The sequence below is a fragment of the Hoplias malabaricus genome, chromosome 2, assembly GCF_029633855.1.
Source record: "Hoplias malabaricus isolate fHopMal1 chromosome 2, fHopMal1.hap1, whole genome shotgun sequence".
Lineage (NCBI taxonomy): Eukaryota > Metazoa > Chordata > Actinopteri > Characiformes > Erythrinidae > Hoplias > Hoplias malabaricus.
Genome location: NC_089801.1, coordinates 71281610 through 71303360, shown reverse-complemented (window position 1 = coordinate 71303360; position 21751 = coordinate 71281610). Strand labels below are relative to the sequence as shown.

General features: G+C 42.4%; 1 protein-coding gene across 1 annotated transcript in view; it reads right to left on the bottom strand.

The window, feature by feature from the left end:
- cfap58 (cilia and flagella associated protein 58) overlaps window positions 1–21751 on the bottom strand; it is a 170872-nt gene that overhangs the window by 42218 nt on the left and 106903 nt on the right. The window contains exons 14-16 of the mRNA XM_066660964.1: window positions 18406–18517; window positions 17814–17918; window positions 1066–1185 (exon numbers count right to left, since the gene is read on the bottom strand). Coding sequence (XP_066517061.1) covers window positions 1066–1185; window positions 17814–17918; window positions 18406–18517 — 337 coding nt within the window. The remainder of the gene's footprint in view (window positions 1–1065; window positions 1186–17813; window positions 17919–18405; window positions 18518–21751) is intronic.

The window sequence follows — 21751 nt, the reverse complement described above, 5'->3', positions numbered from 1 at the left end:
TGATGGAACATTTCTGTGAGGATGCGTTGGCTTCCAGCCACAAGAACATTAGTGAGGTTAGCTATTGGTGTTGTTTGATTTGTTCTCCACAAAGACACCACTCAGACTCATCCCAAAGGCGGTATATGGTGCTGCAACACTGCAGAGAATGTAGCATTAATGTTCTACAGTTTACTTTAGCAAAGGGCATCACAGCATAACTGTTTCAGAGTGTCCCATTTCATTATATGCTTTTTTTTGGAGGCTGTAAAAGCTGTGTGTGCAAAATAAAGTATTGTTTTATATAATGGGTACACCTTAAATGAGCAGATTACACTGAAAAATCACTGGCTTAGCAACACCTACCTTGTATCTGCACTCATTGTCCATTTTATCAGCTCCACTGTCCATACAGGAGCACTTTGTAGTTCTATGTCATTTTTTTCAGCAATTTCTTTACTCATTTTTGGGCTGTTCCATAGTTTGTTAGAATCTTGGGGGTTAGAAGCTGTCCAAGAAATCCGGCAAATCTTGTTCTGACGCTAAGCTACAATTAGCTCCAGATTAGCCAGAAAATGCTCGTTCCCGTGATGGCAGTAGTGGTAACATCACGCTCACCAAAGGCATGAGAGCGGAAGGGCGTCTCATCTCTATTTCATCGTCCACTCGTTCCGGCCTTGTGCTTTTTTTAACGGCGAAGGAATTAGGCCGTCTAAAGTGTACAAAAAGCTGCAGGCGAGAGGACAGGCGAGACCAAGAATCCCCGACGACATTAGCGCTAGCCGCCTGCGGCCTGGGCCCGAGAGCTCTTAATTAGGAGGAGAGGTAACTAATTATTCATTCGCACGATGGAGGGAATGGGGGGTGATGAGGGAAGAGAGGGATAAGTGGAGAAATGATTTATGGTCTGATAAAAGCCCTCAGTGTGGGGCGGAGGTTTGGTGGTGGTGGGGGGAGTGGTCCTCATGGGCTCTAGGGTCATCTTCAGGCCCCTCAGCTATACTAAGTGTAAAAGAAGCAATGTGTGTGTGTGTGAGAGAGAGTGTGTGTGTGTGAAAGAGAGAGAGAGAGATGGATTTAAAGGACCTTAAGTTGTTTGGTCTTTTCCCGTAGCGTCTGCTGATAGATCTGAAGCTGTTCTGCGGCTTCTGGACCAGGCTGACGAGCCAGAATATGCTTCAGCTCCACATACAGCTTCTCCTTCTCCTACAAACATGCACACACACACACACAAACACACACACACAGACATATAATAATTATATATGTAGTAATATTGTATATGTACATAGTCTATTTAGTGTGGTTTCAATCAGTTAAGGAGTTTGCAAATTTGTAGCATATTCACTCTCCAATAGCACCAAAATGCATCCCAACAACCCACATGAGAACATTCTCTGTGCTTCACTGGTCCAACCTGTCTGAGGGGGGACGCTCCTGTCTTCTAGACTAGTGCATATTTCTGTAAAATACAGAAGGGTAGCAGAGACGGCGTGTCTACATAGATTTAGTAAATATCTGGGCAATTTACCAGACTAAATCCACCTGGCTACGGGAGCCATTGAGCTCAAACATGTGGAGTACACCTGATAGATGGGTCAACTTGAGTTTAGATCACTTTCTCACCACAAACAAACAACTTCAGGAACCAGTCAGGAGACCACCCCCACTCAAGGCCTCGCTCGGGTTGTTTAGATCTGATTCTGAGTGCGATTACTGTGTTCACACCTGCCCAAGCGAATCGCACCAGAGGTGAAAGTCTGATTTAGCCGGACTGAACACCCTGAGAGTAAATAAAAACCCATTATGTTACACATATTTGGGCATCCAGAGTGTCTACTAACACACAAACCTGGTCTGTTTTCCGTGGAGTGAATACATGGGACTCAAACCAAGAGGGCAAATGTAGCACTCCCCTTCTGAATATCTCAGCCCACATGCAGGACCCACGTTCATGTGAGAGAGCAAAGACACAAGGGCGGAAAAATAAAAAGAGAATGAAACAAAAACAACAAACTCAAGAAAAAAAGGAACTGAGCCAAAACTGCAAAAATAAGCACAGGGGCAAAAGAGAACAGAGCTAAAATGACAAACACGACGGTGGAGATATAACAGAACTGAGCAAGTGTGTCATTAATGAGAGCCGAGAAATGAGAACCAGGAAAAACTGTGAAAATGAGAGCTCAGGGCTGAGGTGAACAGTGGCATTATCATTTACAGGAACAGACACTGATCTCAGACCAGGCTGTTTAGAGATGGTGGAGAAAAGGGATGTGGTGCTTGATCTTTGTGGCATTTTGACAAAAACCTGTCATGGACGTTTCATTAAGACCCCAGGGAACAGTGTTCGGGGTATAATATGTCACCTTTAAGTACTTTCCTCTCAGTGGGAAGATGGACAGAACCTGCTGAGAGTTCTGATTTGAAGCATACGCTTGATCTTCTCCGTTCTGTCAAAGATGAAAGCTCTCAGCACTGCTCAACGTATGGTGCTGGGTTTGGTGGTCTACCAGGTCTTGTATGGGCTCTAAGAGATCAATGCTCTCAATATTTTGTCAGTGGTGTATCCAGCTGATGTTTTCAGAAATATCTTAAAAAGGTTCTGACTGGTAATTAAATACTGGGTCTTTTGCTATAGTAGGACTTTATTTAACACTCTCCACTCCAGATGGATATTAATAGGGCTTTCCCGAATAACATTTTTAGGGCTTCGGCCAGGATGTTCTGTTAATATTTGAATACTCGGAGAGTGAGGTGGTGTATATTGTTGTCGTTAGCAAAATCTCATTCCGACTCCTGCTTTAATATCCCTTTCTCCAGGTTGCACCGTGGGTCACAGCATGGCTTCACTCGCTAACCTGCTAACTAGCTCACTAACCTGCTAACTAGCTCGCTAACATGCTAACTAGCTCACTAACCTGCTAACTAGCTCACTAACATGCTAACTAACTCGCTAACTAAGGGCACAGAGCATGCAGTTTAACCAGTCTGAGCGGAGGTGCTCTATTCAGACACAAAGCTGACAGAACGAACTGTGGCATCGCCTCACTTTGTAAGTGTGTTGTTTTAGCATTTTCGGCTGTTTATGACTGAGTTTCACTGAGGCTTCATTTTATGTTTATGAGCCTGTATATGGGTGGAGTGGGGAGAGCACTGTTTACTGCTGGAGCCTGAATGTGGGTTGAGTGGCGCATTGCCTTTATCAAGAGCCACATTTATCCAAAAAAACTGAATATCCAAGTCTCAATTAGAAACCGAATACCTACCCAATGAACAAATATCTGAATAACCGAATACTTGGGGCCAGCGATTGTTCAGAAAGATCAGTGCTCAACGCCCGCTTTAAAATTATGGCTTGCTGAGTCGTTCACTAACTCAAACACTAAACACCCTGGAGTGGGCGCCAGCCCTTCACATGGCGACACACACACACTCATGCCTATGGACACTTTTGAGTCACCAATCCACCCACTCAGACACAGGGAGAACACACCACACTCCTCACAGTCACCTGGAGGAAACCCACGCGGACACAGGGAGAACACACCACACTCCTCACAGACAGTCACCTGGAGGAAACCCACGCGGACACAGGGAGAACACACCACACTCCTCACAGACAGTCACCCGGAGGAAACCCACACAGACACAGGGAGAACACACCACACTGCTCACAGACACTCACCCCGAGGAAACCCACGCAGACACAGGGAGAACACACCACACTCCTCACAGACAGTCACCCGGAGGAAACCCATGCATACACAGGGAGAAAACACCACACTCCTCACAGACAGTCACCCAGAGGAAACCCACGCAGACACAGGGAGAACACACCACACTCCTCACAGACAGTCACCCGGACTCGAACCCACAACCTCCAAGACCCTGGAGCTGTGACAGAGACAGTACCTGCTGCGCCACCGTGCCGCCCTCATATTTTTTTTCTTGCATGTTTTGAATAAGTATTGAGTGAAGACACTCCATTAACACAGCACTCCTTTATAAAAACAGCAGTAGTGAAACACACAGTGACATAGGACTTTCCAGTTCAACTGTAACCGCAAAGAAATCATTTGTTCCGAAGTAGACTTTATTTTATTCCAGGCAGTTATTTCACATATAAAGTGTGGGCGAGTTATTTAGTTCAAGTAAATGGCAAGTTAAGCAATACTTTTTTTCCCCCAGTGCTCTCGCTTAAAACACAGTGCCTCAGACAAAGGCTTAATGAATAAATGCTCCCTTAAGCTCCATGAACAAAGAAGCATTTTAAGAAGAAGCTACAAAGAGCATGACTGACAGCCTTAGCACTTCATACGCTTTTCCGTCTGTGGTCCTCAAGCTTGTGTACGCATGCATGGGACATACTGTGACTGTCAGAACAAAATGTTGTATCTCCAGTACTATCAGTTTTTAATGTATGTTAATCCTGGCACGATGTCTTTAAAACAATTTGGGATCATTTCTGTTTGTTTGTACTTTGTGAAATTAGTCGCAAATTAAAAAGCAGCAAAAATATGAGGGTTTGTGGCAGTAGCCGTGGTACATTCTTATCTATATATGAAATATTCAGTTCCTCTATACAAACACACACATACACACACACTCACAGTTGTGGACAATTTCAAACAGCTACACCACCTACCAATACTTGTTTACTGGGGGAATAAACCCACTCGGACACAGGGAGAACACACCACACTCCCCCGAGGACAGTGACCAGAGCAGCTGGGGATTACACCTACAACTGCATAAGTCTGGAGCTGTGTGACAGAGACACAACCTGCAGCGCCACCAAGATTCACACCCACATCAGATCCTGACCTCACAAATCTTCACTCAGCTGAATAAATATTTCAATGCATTGTGGGAAGCTTTCCTAGAGCAGGCGAGTCTGTTACTGCAGCAACAGGAGACAAATTCCAAGGAAACATTGGCACAGTGTCTAGAAAATTTGGGCCATGTAGGTGTGATGAGAAAAAAAACTATAGTATGTGATGCACTCTAGGGCTTATACACACACACACACACACACACACACGGGTGCTACTAATAGGACAGGGTGTATTGACCAGCTTATATTCATCAAGGGCTAATAGATTCACAGTGTCCAGTTGCTAAGACACTTGCTTAACCAGAACATGGCTGCATGAATAATAATCGGTTATTAACACCACAAGCTACAAAAAAGGTTGAGGAGCATTACAGGAAGATCCTTGAGGTCATTAGAGGTCACATTATACATTCTATATGCACACACATACACATAGAGAGAGAGAGAGAGAAAGAGAGAGAGAGAGAGAGAGAGAGAGAGAGGGAGAGAGAGAGAGAGAGGTGTAGTAATAAGCAAAGTTTCAAACTATTTACAACATCTCTCTGTTATTTGTCTCACAAACCACTACTAAGGAGGCTTTTATCTTAATAAAAGTCTCAATGTCATTCTTGAAATATGTTTAGCCCCCTATACCAGTTGGCACACTCTTGCATGTTGATTAAATGAAATGTCCAGAGCTCGTCAGAGTCAAATAAATAAATAAAATAAAAATTAATAAGCTCCTCTGAACACTTTTGGATCGTTTTTCCCATTTTCACAGCTTGGAAAGAGCCAATGACGCTACCCGTCTTCGCTCAGGAGGGTCATTCGACTTGCTGACCTTCCCTCAGCAGCTCTCAGCTTATTAGTTATGGATACTAATCAACTAGTGGAATTCAGATGAAATTAACGCATGGAGATTTCTCAATTAGGCGTGAAAAAGCATGAACAGCCCTCTGGGGAAATTTTACACTAGATGTTGGAACATTCCTGTGTAGATTTGATACATATCAGCCACTTGTGAGATCAGATACTGATGTTGGATGGTTAGTTCTGGATTACAAATGTCAGCACCCATCACCTAGAGGAGGGTAAAGCCTGCCAGGATTTGGCTATGGGAGCAGTGGAGTTGTAGACGCTATTACTAGAGAAAGTGGGTGGCATCTCACAACTAATACTCCATTTCAGTGGATTGTTGGAGGACCAGTTGTTCATTTTGGGTCATACAGTGTTTCTGCGTGCCCTGTAACAACTAAAGAGCCAGAATAGGGTTCATCACTGCAATGGCCAGTGGACAAGATGACTCGGACAATTTACAAAGCCGCAGCTCAGCACGTGTCAGTTCACCAGGGCTCTACTGTCAGTTGCTGTGTTAATGTGATGCATCAAAGGCTGTGCTTGTCACCACTGTCTTATGGAAGAGCATCAGGTAGATGGCTATTCTAAGACAAGCTCTGTGGATCAGTGTCAGACCCAGGCCTACAGCGAATGAAGCACGGCTGCATGAATAATAGCGTTTGGCAACGCACTTTGGTTGCGCAGATTAGAACCGCGCCGTATGCCACGAGTGTAAATACTCGGATTGCACCATCGTCCTTGAGTCATCAGTCATGACGAAGCTTTTTGGGCTTTCATCCTGTGACCGCCTCTCCAATCCCTCTTTTTTGTCTTCCTCCCTCTTCTCTGTTCTCCTCTGTTCTCCTTTCTCTGCGGCAGCACACCTAAATATGTCCTCCTTACATAAGACAATCCTGAAATCCCCCCTTAAAGTTATAAAAAGGCGATCAAGCGCTACGCCTTCATGGATCTCAGGGCATCCGAGGGTATGGCAGTGAGACACAGCACTCTTGAAAATGCACAGAAATACAGTTTGAGTGGAGCGACCAAAGCTGGACCAAATGTAGACCACTCAAGCTTGGATTTAGAGTGGTCAGAGCTATCCCTCTTCCATCAGTGTCAATGGATCAACTTTAAGCTGCACCCATTGTGGACACAGACATGCAGTTGTGGATATTCAATAGAGAATGGTTAAACAAAATGAGACATTCTTGAGTACAGTGCGGCATAGGGTCCACTAACTCAACACCAAAGGCGCGTAAAGCCCCCCAAGTGATGGGGCACCACCCATTACCATTACAATAAGCTGGAGTCGCATTGCTGATCCAAACCTAATCATTCAACATCGGTACCTGCCTTCGCAATTAAATGCAATCAGACCCAGACATTTATTTGAAAGCTTTCCCAGAAGAGCAGAAGCACTGACAGCGGGGGAATGCCCTCATTGATAGCTTTCAATTCAGAAGATCTGTTGGATGAGCAGGTGTCCACAGACTTTGGCGACATCCACTGAAGAATCCAGTATTATCTGGGGCATCCAATACCTAGCTTTACTGGTTAATCAATACTTCATTATGTTAACTCAAGTGTGCTGTTGATTTAAAAATATCCATATAATCAAGGAGAAGATCTGAAAATATCTGGAAGCTCTTCACACTAGCTAACAACATATCTACTAAAAAAAAATATACTGTATTTGGTTTTGTGGAGGAGGTTTCCTCACCAGATGCTAGCTCACCTGTCTGTTTGAATGCTGGAAACCTGTCTGATGTGTTTACGAAGCCCCTGTGTCTGTGAATAAACCGTCTCAGTCCAGTATGCTAGTTGTATGCATGGCAGAGGCATCTGGAGTATATTTGGACAATGGAGAGAACTGTCGTTTTTATGTCCTTCAAACACACTGTTCCAATTTAAAAGACGCTTAGCTTCTGAATGTAAACATCCAGAGAGAACTGTGTTTACCCACAATTATAGACATTCCCTTTAAAGTTTAGTTGTGTACATTAAATGAGTTTTAAAGTTAAAGAGCTTTCACTTTCGAAGCGGGAATATTTTTACCTTTTTGTGTCTTGGAAATTTGTACCTTACCTTTTTATTGAACGATTTAATAACATTAATTAATAACACAAAGATCACCCTGTGAAGGACTGGCGCCCCCTCCAGGGTGTGTTCCCGCCTTGTGTCCAGTGATTCCGAGTAGGCTATGGATTCAAACTGACCCTGAACTGGACAACTGGTTACAGACAATGAATGAATGAATGAATGAGTCAAGAAAGCAGAATTGAATACTGTAACAAAACTGAATACTGTTTCCTCACGTGTCCAACTTCAGAGACAAGCAATGGCTCCTGAAATGTACATCTAAGGGGACGGAAACAGTTGAGTTTATTGACTCAATTTTTGTTCAATATAGTAGTCTTGTCCACGCCCACACACATATCCGTATATATATATTTTCTTTTTCCTTCAAAAATAACTCCATCCTCACAAAAACATCTCAGACAGCATTCCAGACCTCCCAAGGACATGAGTGATGCCCTTGACATTGAAAAATGTTCTCGCCCACCAGCTGCTAGTTCCACGGGGCCTGATCCAAAAAGCTGTTTGTGGTAAGGATCATTGCCTCACGTAGGTGGATTTAAAAGTACTGAGCGTAGTGCATTTGCACTGCAGGGTACTGTAAACGTAAAGTGAAATTCAGCTGTAAACATGTAATCAATCCCCAAGTCTCAGTGCTAACCGAAGCAATCCACAGGCTCGCCTTGTTAGTCCGGACGCACGCTTGGTTAATGATGACAGAATGTATACGGATGGAAACAGACATGCAAGTGGTGTCAGCTTTTCCTTTCTGAATGACCGCACTGAAACCAGAGGATTAAAAAAATCTACGCACTAAAAGGCACTTTTGAAAACGCTGTTTTTGTTTGGACAAGAATCCAAAGTGGAGATTAAATGCACTTAAGGTTATTTTCATAAGAAAAAAAAATCTGATTATTTTGCACCTGGCTTATAATACTTAGAAGACAGAGCATAAGTGGAATAAGCAGTCATCACCACGGTAGAGAATTTATGTTACAAAAGAGCTGTTTCCCAAAGAGGCCAGATTCCGACAACCGGGGTTTCTTACGTCATAAACCTTCGAGGGGTTTTCAAGCTGCAAGTGAGTGGTGGAGGTTTTTAAATAAACTAATTTTAATACATTATAAGATTATATTTCTTAAAAAATATCTTCTACACCTGTAATTTAGGTCAAAATTCAGCCAAAGATTTGGTACTTTCCTTAGTTTTGGTGTTCGTATGTAGACGAGGAGGAGTTGGTGTGTTCTCCCCGTGTACGCGTGGGTTTCCTCCGGGTGCTCCGGTTTCCTCCCACAGTCCAAAAACACACGTTGGTAGGTGGATTGGTGACTCAAAAAGTGTCTGTAGGTGTGAGTGTGTGAGTGAATGTGTGAGTGTCTGTGTTGCCCTGTGAAGGACTGGCGCCCCCTCCAGGGTGTATTCACACCTTGCGCCCAATGATTCCAGGTAGGCTCTGGACCCACCGCGACCCTGAACTGGATAAGCGGTTACAGATAATGAATGAATGAATGAATGAATGAATGTAGACGAGAAGATATTTTTGGTTTAACTGGATGCAATTCATTATTCTCAATTTTGTTTGGTGGAAATATAAAGTGTCATTTACCATGAGATATAACTGTAAATGTCACTGTTTTACACTAAAATGTTTATATATGTATTGCGTAACTGGCTATGTACTATGTTATTACTTAAGTACATTAAAATAAGAGTACAGAAATGACTCTAATAATTCTGAAAACTGAAAGAAATGCTTCCTATTCACTGGTAAAAAAAAAAAAAATGTTGAAAGAACACTGGAGGTGTAAAGAGCTGTCTGCTTAAAGCTGAAGCTTACAGAACTCAAAGCCATGGGTGTCATGAGTCATAAAATGGAAGAATTATGTACAGAACATAAACTGCATTGAATAAACAGCTCTGGAGAGTCAGAGGGTTTTTACAGTGTGTGTGTGTGCGTGTGTTTGTGTGTGTTTAAAATGACTGCGGCACTGTGGGCAGGGCTATAGCTGAGGTCTCCCTGTGAGAGAGTGAGTTGACCTGAGGGATATATAAACAGGTTTCTCTCAGCCAGGTCCCAGGACTGCAGAGGGGAGATGCAGCCATCCAGATGCTGACAGTGGCTGCAAAGAGAGGCAGAGACCAAATATCACATTTAGAGGAACGCGAGCTCTTCAGTCCAGGCTCTGGCAAAATGAAGGGTCCTGACACTGCTCCAAGAGCAGCACCTCATCTAATACAAAAGTCCACTGCCGCAATTTCCCATTCTTTTAAACGCCTGGCTTTGAGCAGCCACACTCTGCCGACTCAATCTCGCTCGGTGCAGCAACAACACGGCTTTTCAACAGATAAACACCAAGGTTCAAACCACTGAGAGGTGATGTGTATATTGATTATATCATTACAGACAAGTGATGGTCATAATGTTTTGTTTAGAGCATCTCCAGAATGGCAGGCAGGTCTTGTCGGGTGTTCCCAGTGGTGAGTACCTACCAACAATTTTCAGAGGAGGACCCCAGGTGACCGAGTGACAGGTTCTTGGCCACCCAAAAGCTCGTTTCTTTTATACTTTATAGCCAATAACCCCTGCATACCAGTATCACTCACTTTGGAGTTGTTCTGAGCAAAACATTATGATCCTCATAGTTTGGCTGTTGTCAAAGTGGCTCAGATTCTTACACTTGCCAATCTTTTCCTGCTTTCAACACATTAACTTCAATAACTGACTGGTCACTTGCTGCCAATTATATCCCAACCCTTGATTGGTGCTATATTGCAAACATTAAGTGTATGATCCAAATGATCCAAAATTACTTTAAACACACATTTACTGGTCTGAATGTAATAGTTCTCCATTTACTTGCACGTATATTTAAGAATGGTTCTTTCTTCTACTGAATCATTGTCATTTTGAAGGTACAAGGATTTGTTCTGTGACAATGTACAGACATGTTAAGGATGTGTTCGCCATATGCATACAGATGTGACCAAGAATAATCTTGGCAGAGAAACTAAACGAGTACAGATGCATCCCAACAGGTGGAAACATGATATAATGAAGCAATTAACATCCGGCCAAGTTCTGTGGAATGTAGAAATGATAATCAGTCCCAGCTGACCTCGACTTGAGATTACGTTCGTAGGATTCCTGAGAAAATATCTTTGGAAATTGTGGTTGAAAGTGTACATTCAGTAACTGTAATTTTCATGCATTAACGATGTACATAAGAATAAACACAAGAGCATCTGTTCCTTGGGTAGCTGAGAATGTAAGGCAGAAAATGACCAGGTTGTGTCAGAGAGAGAGATTCTGATCCCCCCCATTACAAAGACACATGCATATCGGATAGTGCTAAAGCCATAGCCGTAGAGGAGAGCTTGGGCTGCGTCCCGAATAGTGTCACGCTCCCTACATAGTGCATGTCACAGTTAATAAAACTAAGAATACTGAAACCCAGAGAGTGCACTATTGGATTAAAAATTATATTGGACATACAGCAGAGTGTGTGTCAGAAACATTTATGTCATTTGGGATTCAGCCTCTGCTTCACTACGGCATGGAAGGAAACATCACTCACTGATCATTGCATGATTTCCATCAAGGAGATCTACTTTATTAAACATTAAGCCAAATCAGAAAAACACTTAGGCAGACAGTCACGATAAAATATTACCCTCCAAGAATCTGTTTCACTCTCAGAGCGCAGGGACAGTGGGGTCAGATTATTTACCCTGTAAATAGAGTTAAAATACAGAGACACGAGAATATGTGGCTAGTGTTACACGCTTAAACAAAACATGAGTGAGGTTACATGATAACTGAAGCTTGTACATGATCTGTGTATGAATAATTCACTCAGATTCAGACAGAAGAGCCGAGAAATTAATTGGAATCTAATGCACTCTATTAGATTCCCATTAGAGCTTATGACAAAAATGCTAATATGGCTAACAGAGGATAAGGGTTTTTTTTTCTTTCTAATTATGCCACACTGTGAGATCTTTACAGCCAGATGCAAAGTGGTGGATGGGCTTCTGTGTTTCTGAATGTTGTGAGACACACTAGTGCAAAGAGAGTAGTTGTGTAATACATAAATATACTCTTCTTTCTCATGTGTTTACATGAGTGTTGTGTTCTGAAACCAGAAAGTCAGTCCACAACCTACAACTTACACATTGAAGTTTTTTTTTCTTAAATAGTCACTTGTATTAGTTTGTGCTTATATTAAGATATTTGTCCTCAGACAATGAAAGTAAGTTGATATCAGGCTTCATAAATCCCCCTGTGATTCTGAAGGTGTCGTGTAGGCCTCGTGTCTGAATAAATAATTGATTTACTAATCACTCATCCCAATGCGCATGCATGAGCATATAGCAGCCATCATTTTTTAATAGCATTCTGCTTCAATGCAAATAATGTCTCAATTAACGCTCACTCCTGTGATGTTTACCAAAGGTCTAGCCCACACTGTCTCAGAGATATGAGCCGCGCTCCGCAGCTCTGTCTTGCCGTGGCAGCCTGTTATAGACTGTCTCAGCCATTGCTAAGATTATGAGATGTGATTTGCTTGTTATTCTCAACTGAGAGATGATAATCCTATGTTTTACTTGTTGGACAATGAACACATTGATACAGAGGCTGTTTCTCAGTATGGGTTCTTGTGCCTTGTGACATCCTCATATTGTCACTTGATGTTGTTTTTCACTGCCCTTATTACGTTATAGAACAGTTGAAGAACCCATATGTTCATCTGCCCCAAATAAGCCAATGCCCCAAACCTTCCATCTTTCACTACAGCGTCACAAACTCACACTTGCAAGCTTCCTTGACTTCCTAAGAGACTTCATGTGAAGTACGTTCTTCCTTAGAACATTTTTTTTGTGTTCTTGCTTTTGAGAAACAGAATTTATTTTGGACGACTGAACTAATTTGTAAATCTCATTCTGATTCTAGTTTTATATATAGCCACAGTTCTAAAACACTTGAGAAAGCATGTGAAATGCAGGTAAAAAATAGAAAGCAGTTATTTATACACATAACCCAGTGTGTTGCTACCCCTATTATTGGTAAATCACCAGTTCATTCCCTGGTGATTCCTCACCCATCCCAGGCCAGGTGTCTTCATAGAGCAAAATTGGCTCCGCTCCCTGGGTGGGTGGGATGCACCCCCCACACACCCCCAATCTCCTCTCATCACACGGCAAAGTGCCAGCCAGCACGGGCATCTGTCAGCTTATGTGACAGACCTGAGAAGTCAGCGCTTTCCTCTGGCGCTTTGTGCTGTCCGGGTTTGTTGTGTTAGTGCCAGTCCTAAAAGAGGCAAGGGTTGACTTCACATGTCTAATAAGAAGCACAAGCTTGTCCTCATTCTCCCAGTGTTTGGCACCATGTGAGATGGGGGAGTTCAGCTTATACCTAATACCTAACAGTGTGGTAATGGACATGGATAATGAATGGGTGAAAATTCTGCAAGAAGTGAGGGGTATAACAATATGGCGGAATTCCACACTTCCTTATTCGTGAACAACTAAGACTTAAAGAAGCTTTTTCCTGTCTAAAGAAAAAAATATACCTCCAAAATAGTAACATTAGAGTAGGATGAAAAAGCCTTCTTAATCCTATATATTAACTAAAACTAACAAAGCTGATGTTAGATATTAAACATCCTGTGTTTGTTATGTTTTAAATTTAATACGCAGGTGGAACTACAGACCAACTGCTTTCAGATCAGTTTCTTTTGTATGTTAAATTCACTCTACTGTTGGCACAGTGGTGCTGCGTGTAGTGTCCCAGCAACACATCTCCTGATGTCTTCAATCCCTGCCTCAAGTGACTGTAAGTGAGGTGTTTTGTGTGTTCTCCCTGTGTCTGCGTGGGTTTCCTCTGGGTTCACTGATTTCCTCCCACAGCCCAGGTACACATGTTGTTGGGAGGATTGGCCGTGTAAAATGTTCCACTTGTGTGATTGTGTGAGTACATAAATAAGGGTATGATGCCCTGTAATGGACTGGTGCCCTGTCCAAGACATGTTCCTTCCTTGCGCCCAATGGTTCAGAGTAGGCTCAGACAGTCTGTGATCAGGATGAAGTGGTAACAGAAAAAGAGTGAATGAATCAATACTGTTTTTTTTTTTGGAATCGTGTTTTTCTAAGAGTTAAACTGAACCTTAGGTATTGTGCACTGGATGAATAAGAACTAGCCTCTTGTGCAAATAATAAAGCCTGGCCTCTGATTACTGTCCTTCATTGCTATCATGCACTGTGAATACGACAATCCAAACCCCCTGGTAATAGCCAGGGCACATAAGATGGTGGAAATTTTCAACACCTGAGCCTGAGATGCCTCTGGGATTAAAACAAATAATAAAAATACTTTGATCTACGAAATGAAAGTGTACAAAAAGATGGTTGCCTTTTTTCCCTCTCATCGTCTAATGCATGTTTTGGGTTTTTTAGAACACTGGCACTCGATAGTCTCATTGTGCGCTGTAACATTGACCTTGCAAAGTTTGCCTTCCACAAATAGGTGCCTATGTATTGGATTTTGCTCTGTTTGATTCTCTTTGTTTCAGCAGGAGCCAGTATCAGTGTCTACAGGTGAGGAATGCGTCTACTGTGCGGGAAGAATCCTCTTAATTAATGTGGAAACCTCTGCAAAAATCAGTGAAAACACACAAAGCAACACATCTGATTAACTCTTTCAAGTTACAATCTCATGAGGTAGCTCTCTGTCAGGACCAGACAGAGAGCTGACACTTGCGGAACACAGTAAACAGTTTATTAACGCTTATCCAAAAGAGTAGTCGAAAAACAATCAAGGTTCAAACACAGGGAGCAAGCAGTACCTCAGGGAAGAAGCGATAGGCGTAGTCAAAAATCAGGCAGAGTCCAAATACCGATGAATACAAACAATACTAAAAGGGACGAGACAAAAGACGTAAACCGAAATAACATATAAGGGGTAGGCAACAGGATATCTTTAGACTAGTTTCAAGAGACCGCTTTGTACGCTGGAACAAACCACAGCAATACTCGGCAGTGAACAATACAGGGAATGGAGTATTTATAGGGATACAAACAGGCGTGCATGATTAGAATTCTGGTGAGTGAGACCGGTGGATAGTCATGTGACTGTTTGGTGTGTTCTGGGAAATGGAGTCCTGGGATGTAGGCGTGACACTCTCACATCACCTGGATGCTACCCTCAGGTTTGTCTTCTGTGTACTTTGTAGACACATTATATATATATATATATATATATATATATATATATATATATATATATATATATATATAGGCAGGCTGATTTCATACACACTGCGTAAATATTCACTTTCCTTCTGGAAAATCGAATTGGGATTTAAGACCACCACTGTACTTTTGAAAGTACCTCTGCACTCTTTATACTGTGTACTATTCCTGAACCAAGGTATAATTGCCGCAGCTTGCAGAGTTCAAAACAATAATTTGTTCATTTTATCATGTAAACAGAATGTTTTAACATACCTTTAAAGCTACAACAGTGGTTTTAAAGCCTAGTTAGGTTCTTTAAAGGTACATTACATTCTCTTCTACAGAAGGAGGGGTGAATATTTGTAATCTTTCATTACAGAGATGTGCAAATTAAAAGAACATAATATAAGTCTTGGAGGTGAAATGGGGCATATGAAATCAAGTCTACAATTGTTATTGAATATGGTACAGATATATACCCTTGAGGGTACCACTACAATGACAGCGTTTTTTCTGATACTATACTATTATTATTTTTAAATGCCTGCAGCTTTTTTTTTCCAGTACTGTGGTATAGCTTAAGACCATTGTGTAATTAAGATACTTTGATTGGTTTAGTGTAAGAAAACATTATGGTAGGATGTTATTAAGGTATAACACAGTACTGGAAAAAGCTGCAGGTATTTGAAAATTATAATAGTATACTGTGTTCCTTAAATGTAGAACCTTCTAACACAAGAAAATGTGACATATACAGGGGTTGGACAATCAAAGTGAAACACCTGGTTTTAGACCACATTAATTTATTAGTATGGTGTAGGGCCTCCTTTTGCAGCCAATACAGAGTCAATTCGTCTTGGGAATGACATATACAAGTCCTGCACAGTGGTCAGAGGGATTTGAAGCCATTCTTCTTGCAGGATAGTGGCCAGGTCACTACGTGATGCTGGTGGAGGAAAACGTTTCCTGACTCGCTCCTCCAAAACACCCCAAAGTGTCTCAATAATATTTAGATCTGGTGACTGTGCAGGCCATGGGAGATGTTCAACTTCACTTTCATGTTCATCAAACCAATCTTTCACCGGTCTTGCTGTGTGTATTGGTGCATTGTCGTCCTGATACACGGCACCGCCTTCAGGACACAATGTTTGAACCGTTGGATGCACATGGTCTTACTGGTGCAATGTGCAGTTAATGAAGATTGGCCACCAGTCTGCTCCAAATTAGCCATGAAACCTCCCACACTACAATGACAGGTGTTTCAGTTTCATTGTCTAACCCCTGTATATCCTTTATTTTGCATTATAAAAATGCTGGAGTCAGGACAGAGTGCAGAGAATCAGTACAACTGCTAATATAACTGCAATGGAATATGGTAGAAATGTGTTCTTTAAATAAACATACTGAAGATGTAACCATGATAGTATCACCTTAATGATGTGAGGAGTATCTCCCCAGTGAGAGTCTATCTCTGTGTTTCTGAGAGAGTATATTTCTGAGAGGTATTTCCATAGTGCTACTGTATGACCGCCTTAGTTAACCCGCTTTCATTTTCTGGATTTTCATGTATTAATTAGTCTTTGCATTTAGTTAAAATAGACAAATTAATAAAACAAAAAGACTGACATGCAGCAAAACTGTCGCCTTGGTTCGATGGCTATTTTTGAAAGCCCCCTACCATCTCCACCAGCGTGCCCGTATGCGTGTGGCAAATGCAAAGTGAATTGGCAGCGAGTCCGTTTGTTCCACTTTGCCAAATATTAGCGTTCACTTCAACCTTCAGAACGTCAGCTTTCATCTGTGGAGAATTTTGCTCACATTCCCTACTGTTATAACACTGAGAACCTGGCAGAAAGCAAAGTTGCTCTTTTAGAAACCAACGGGAACGCGAAAATGAGATCCTTTCAGCACTGAGCTCTATTTATATCTTCAGTTCTACCTTCAGTTTTATTCGTGTTTGTTTGAACTTCACTGAGACTTCATTCTAAGGCTTATCAGTCAATTAAAGTCAATTATTCACTCATTTATTTATTCATATATTCATTCACTGAACTTTTTTTTCAAGTGCTTCATCCTGGAGAGTCCACACCCTGGAGAGTGTCCCAGTCCACTGGAAGGCATTACACACTCACCCCATCACTCACACACTCACACAACATGGGATAGACCATGACCAGAGTCGGGCTGTAAACCAGTGGCCCCGAGTCATGGCTGAACGCTATCAGATCTTCACAGCAATGTTTGAACAGCTAGTGTTAAGCTTGGTCAGAAGAATAGAAAGGTTACTGCTACCTATTAATGATGCTGAACATTTCTTGCTGTTTCACAGCTTTTCCTGACAATTCTAAATCATCTCCAGCTATGACCTGCTGTTATCTAAAGGGTCCTTTTTTTACAGCTTTAAAAAACTATTTCTAATGGGGAACCTGTAAAGTTGCAGTGGAGTCACTTCTTATCTGCAAGCTAATTGCTTTTACATAATTGAAAACATCAATTCCAAAAGCGAGGCGTTCTCCTTCTCTCTCTCTCTTGAAAATACACCCCTCTCCCCCACTCCACACACACAAACACACACACTTAGTATATTTCTATATCTCCTTAGGCCAGACCCACCACTCAGCACGTGTAAAAATACACACAACAGTCCGGGAACACGGAATACGTTAAATAAAGCCATATCTGCTCCACTTCAGAAAGCTGTGTGTTAGAGAGAGAGAGAGAATCACTTCTCAAGGCCTCTTGCGATCGATTCCCCCCAATGACCCGACCCTGATGGTGCTTTATGAGCCATCACCAGGGGACACGGAGGGCCCCCCCGGCAGCCAATAGGACGTGACGGATTGGTGGGAAGGGCAAATGAGAGCGGAGTGTTTACCTGCAGCAGGAGCTCCTTCTCCACCACTTCCTCGCTTTTAGTTATCAACCTCCTCTGAAGAGAGTGAATCTTCTGGATCAACTTGAAGGTGCTGGGGTCACTCGCCTGCAGGAAAAAGCATTTAGAGAGAGAGAGAGAGAGAGAGAGAGAGAGAGAGAGAGAGAATCAAAGAGAGACTTGTACTGACTCATACTCTGCAACTAAACCTTCAAAGCCTAAGACCATTTTCCATAACCTCAATTAACTTCTCAGTCAGCCACGTCTGAGGCATTTTACTATCAAGAGAAAACACAATGTGTGTTTAAAAGCCTGGGCCCCACAAAAAAGGACCCTCACTCTACCCTTCACATGTTTGGATTCATCCCACATACAAATAACTCTCATTACAATTAATACATTTAACTTGCACCATACAAAACCGCAATTGATATATTTTTTTTAAACGTTTTATTCAGAGAGGTTTTCAGGCTATAAGTGTTTTAAGCAGTTCCCTGTGTGCCCGGGCTCCTCAGGGAGTCCTTGGAGTGTGTAGTCAAAGCTGGAGTGGAAAGGCTGATTGCAGATTTGCAGTAGTGTATTTAAACACACAAACCTCCAGTTTTCTCCAGCGATGAACATTCATGGGATTCTCAAGCTCCTCCTCCATTGCTCGACATCTCGTCCGCTCTTTCAGAAGCTCCCTCTGCATGTGGTAAACCTCTCGCCTGCAGCCACAAAACGGCACCAGTTATAATTGGCCCATCTAAGCTCCGCCCACTAGTTGTTACAAGATGGGATAAGCCTTATAGTCTGTTCCCATCCCATCCATACTCAACCAGGGGCGTAAATTTCACTTTGACGATGTGGGGACAGTAAACAGTAAAAGGTCTCAAGAACAATTCCCGAGGGGGACGCCCAAGTACTGTTGTACAGTCGTAGAGAACATACAGGTAGCATATACAACCAGTAATACAAAGAATGGCACACTATCCATGCTGGGCATAGAGGCGTGATCTCACCTGACCACCGTGGCTTGCTGTCAAATAAACCACTTTCACCAGGACAGATGTGCAGTTTCAGATAACTTTAGGAAAAAAAAAAAAAAAAAAAGACAATCGGCGACGACCGACATTTGTAAGCAACTTCACGGAATAAAAGCTCAATCATGAACTTAAAAAATGCAGACCTGGCAACCCACGTGATGGTAAGCAGTGGAGCAAACCACTGTGAAGGGTCTGTGAAGCAGGGATTGCAATCCTTCAAAACAAACCAATAATAAATTAATATAATTAGCAAAGCTTTTTCAATGTGTATTAATTATTATTTAAAGTTATATAGTTATGTTTACGTTTCTTAAGAACTATCCCAGGAAGATGTCTGCCCCTGTACCGGCCCGGAGTTAGGGCTGTTGGGTTTCCAGTTTGAAAACGCCAGCTAGACTGCATTGTTGTAAAAGCAATGGAATGGACACAATGCATATGTTAGCTTTGTTACATCCCAGAACACCTGCATTGTATCCATTTAACACCTCCCAACCTTGTTCTCAATGCATTTAATGGGATTTCCCCCCCATTGGTAGTGCCCAACCAGCCTTGCAATAATAATAATCATAATAAACCAGTGCATTAACCACCATTCATTGTTTTAATATTTACAGTGGGGCAGCCTTTGTTTTCTTTAGCTCACCTGAATGACTGGATCTATCCTGGTCACCATGTCATAAGCGTTTGGACTGTACCTTTATGGCCCTTGTACAGGTCAATTAAGTGCCCTCTCTGGCATTTGGTTAAAATGGTTATATCACTTGTGGAATGACCTTATGGTCTGGAGAAAGTCTTCCCACATATTTGCAATTATAGTTTACCACATGAGGTAGAGAGAGACAGAGAGAACACATCTGAATGGATCTGATAGCAGTTCAAGTCTCACAACAACATTCAAGCTAACCTTTCCCTCTCTGCAGCACTCGCCATACACACACACACACACACTTGTGCCAGTTAATGCAAATGCAGCAGCAGTCGGCTGGCGCCTTTGACCTGCTACAGTGGTAATTCACTCCGCAAATAAACAACTTGAAAGCTCCATCTGCCAACTTATTAGCAGTGGCGGCTTGGCGATGGCGGCGAAAGCATAAAGCTGCCTTTCAACATCAAGAAAATGCCTCTCGAATCACAAAAGGAAAAATAAATTCACTATAGCGTGAAAAAAAACTGGTCTATTTAGTTTAGAGGAGAGATATGAGAAGGCGGAGAAAGTCTGAGGGAAAGCGAGGGAATCAGGAGAGAGGGAGAGAGAGGGGGAGAGAGAGAGAGAGAGACAGTATGTGGTAAATACGCTTGTCCATTACACTAGCTAGCAACAGCAGGCACTTGGTGCTAAACCTGTCTCTCTCTCTCTCTCTCTCTAACTCATATGTCCCTCGCACGGCCTCAGTTCAGCATCCTCAACACAAGCCATGGATCAAAGTCGACAGCCTCTGCGCCAATCCCATCAAAACAATAGCGTCCGGCACCTCCCCGCCGATATTATCGAAGCATGTAAATACCTCCAGTATACCTCCCTCCCAAGATGTATAGAGTGTGTCAGGGAGCCATATGCTAGCCAATTGAGTGGCAAAGTGTAAACGTATTATCCCCCATTTAAGCGGTATGCACCAGGAGTTTGCAGTGTAACTCAAGGAGAGATAGATGATGATAACGCACAGCTCATTACCTGAATGCATCTCGGTTTGAATTTATGGGTGAGTTTGCAGTTAGCATGCTAAATCGATCAGCGCAGTCATTTCCAATGAAAAAAAATGCTATTAGTGGAGTCTTTAAACCGGTGTCATTTGTCTGGAGGGGATTTTCTTTTTGCTCCTGAAAACACAGTTGAGCTATCACATTTGAACAGAAGAGCTCAAGCAAAAAATAAAAAATAAAAATGCTTAGCAAGCAAATAGCTAGCTGACACTAATTGGCATTAGGCAAATGACAGCCTGCTAATTGATAATGACTAGCTGTCGTTACTAGCCATGTTAAAATTTTATCTGAATTATTCTATTAGGATCAGATACAAGGCAGGGGTCTCTAATGATGTGAAAGCCTTAGTTGGTGCACCACCCTAAAAAATCAACAAAATATCTTCTATCCCATTCATTTTGATGGACATTTATGGTTAACGTTTTCATAAGTAGTTCTAGTTCAGCCCTAACCTTAACATTAACCCAACCTTAAAACATATATTGTTAAATTATTATTATTTATTAGGTGCACAAATAGGTTGTATGGTAATGTGTGGTTTGTTCTGTTCTTGTGTATAATATTGTATACAAAAGTGCATGTGAGTGTTGGTTTAGATGATTTAAATATTGTGTTTTAGATGTTAGTAACCATGAACATAGCATATAAATAATTAAACGTATTTTTACATTTATTTGTAGTTTATTATTATTACTATTATTATTATTTAAATTATTTGTTTGTTTGTTTGCGGCACGGTGGTGCCACAGGTAGGTGTCGCAGTCACACAGCTCCGGAGACCTGGAGGTTGTGGGTTCGAGTCCCGCTCCGGGTGACTGTCTGTGAGGAGCGTGGTGTGTTCTCCCTGTGTCTGCGTGGGTTTCCTCCGGGTGACTGTCTGTGAGGAGTGTGGTGTGTTCTCCCTGTGTCTGCGTGGGTTTCCTCCAGGTGACTGTCTGTGAGGAGTGTGGTGTGTTCTCCCTGTGTCTGCGTGGGTTTCCTCTGAGTGACTGTCTGTGAGGAGTGTGGTGTGTTCTCCCTGTGTCTGCGTGGGTTTCCTCCGGGTGACTGTCTGTGAGGAGTGTGGTGTGTTCTCTCTGTGTCTGCGTAGGTTTCCTCCGAGTGCTCCGGTTTCCTCCCATGCTCCAAAAACACACGTTGGGGTAGGTGTGAATGTGTGAGTGTGTGTGTTTCCCTGTGAAGTACTGGCACCCTCTCCAGGGTGTATTCCCGCCT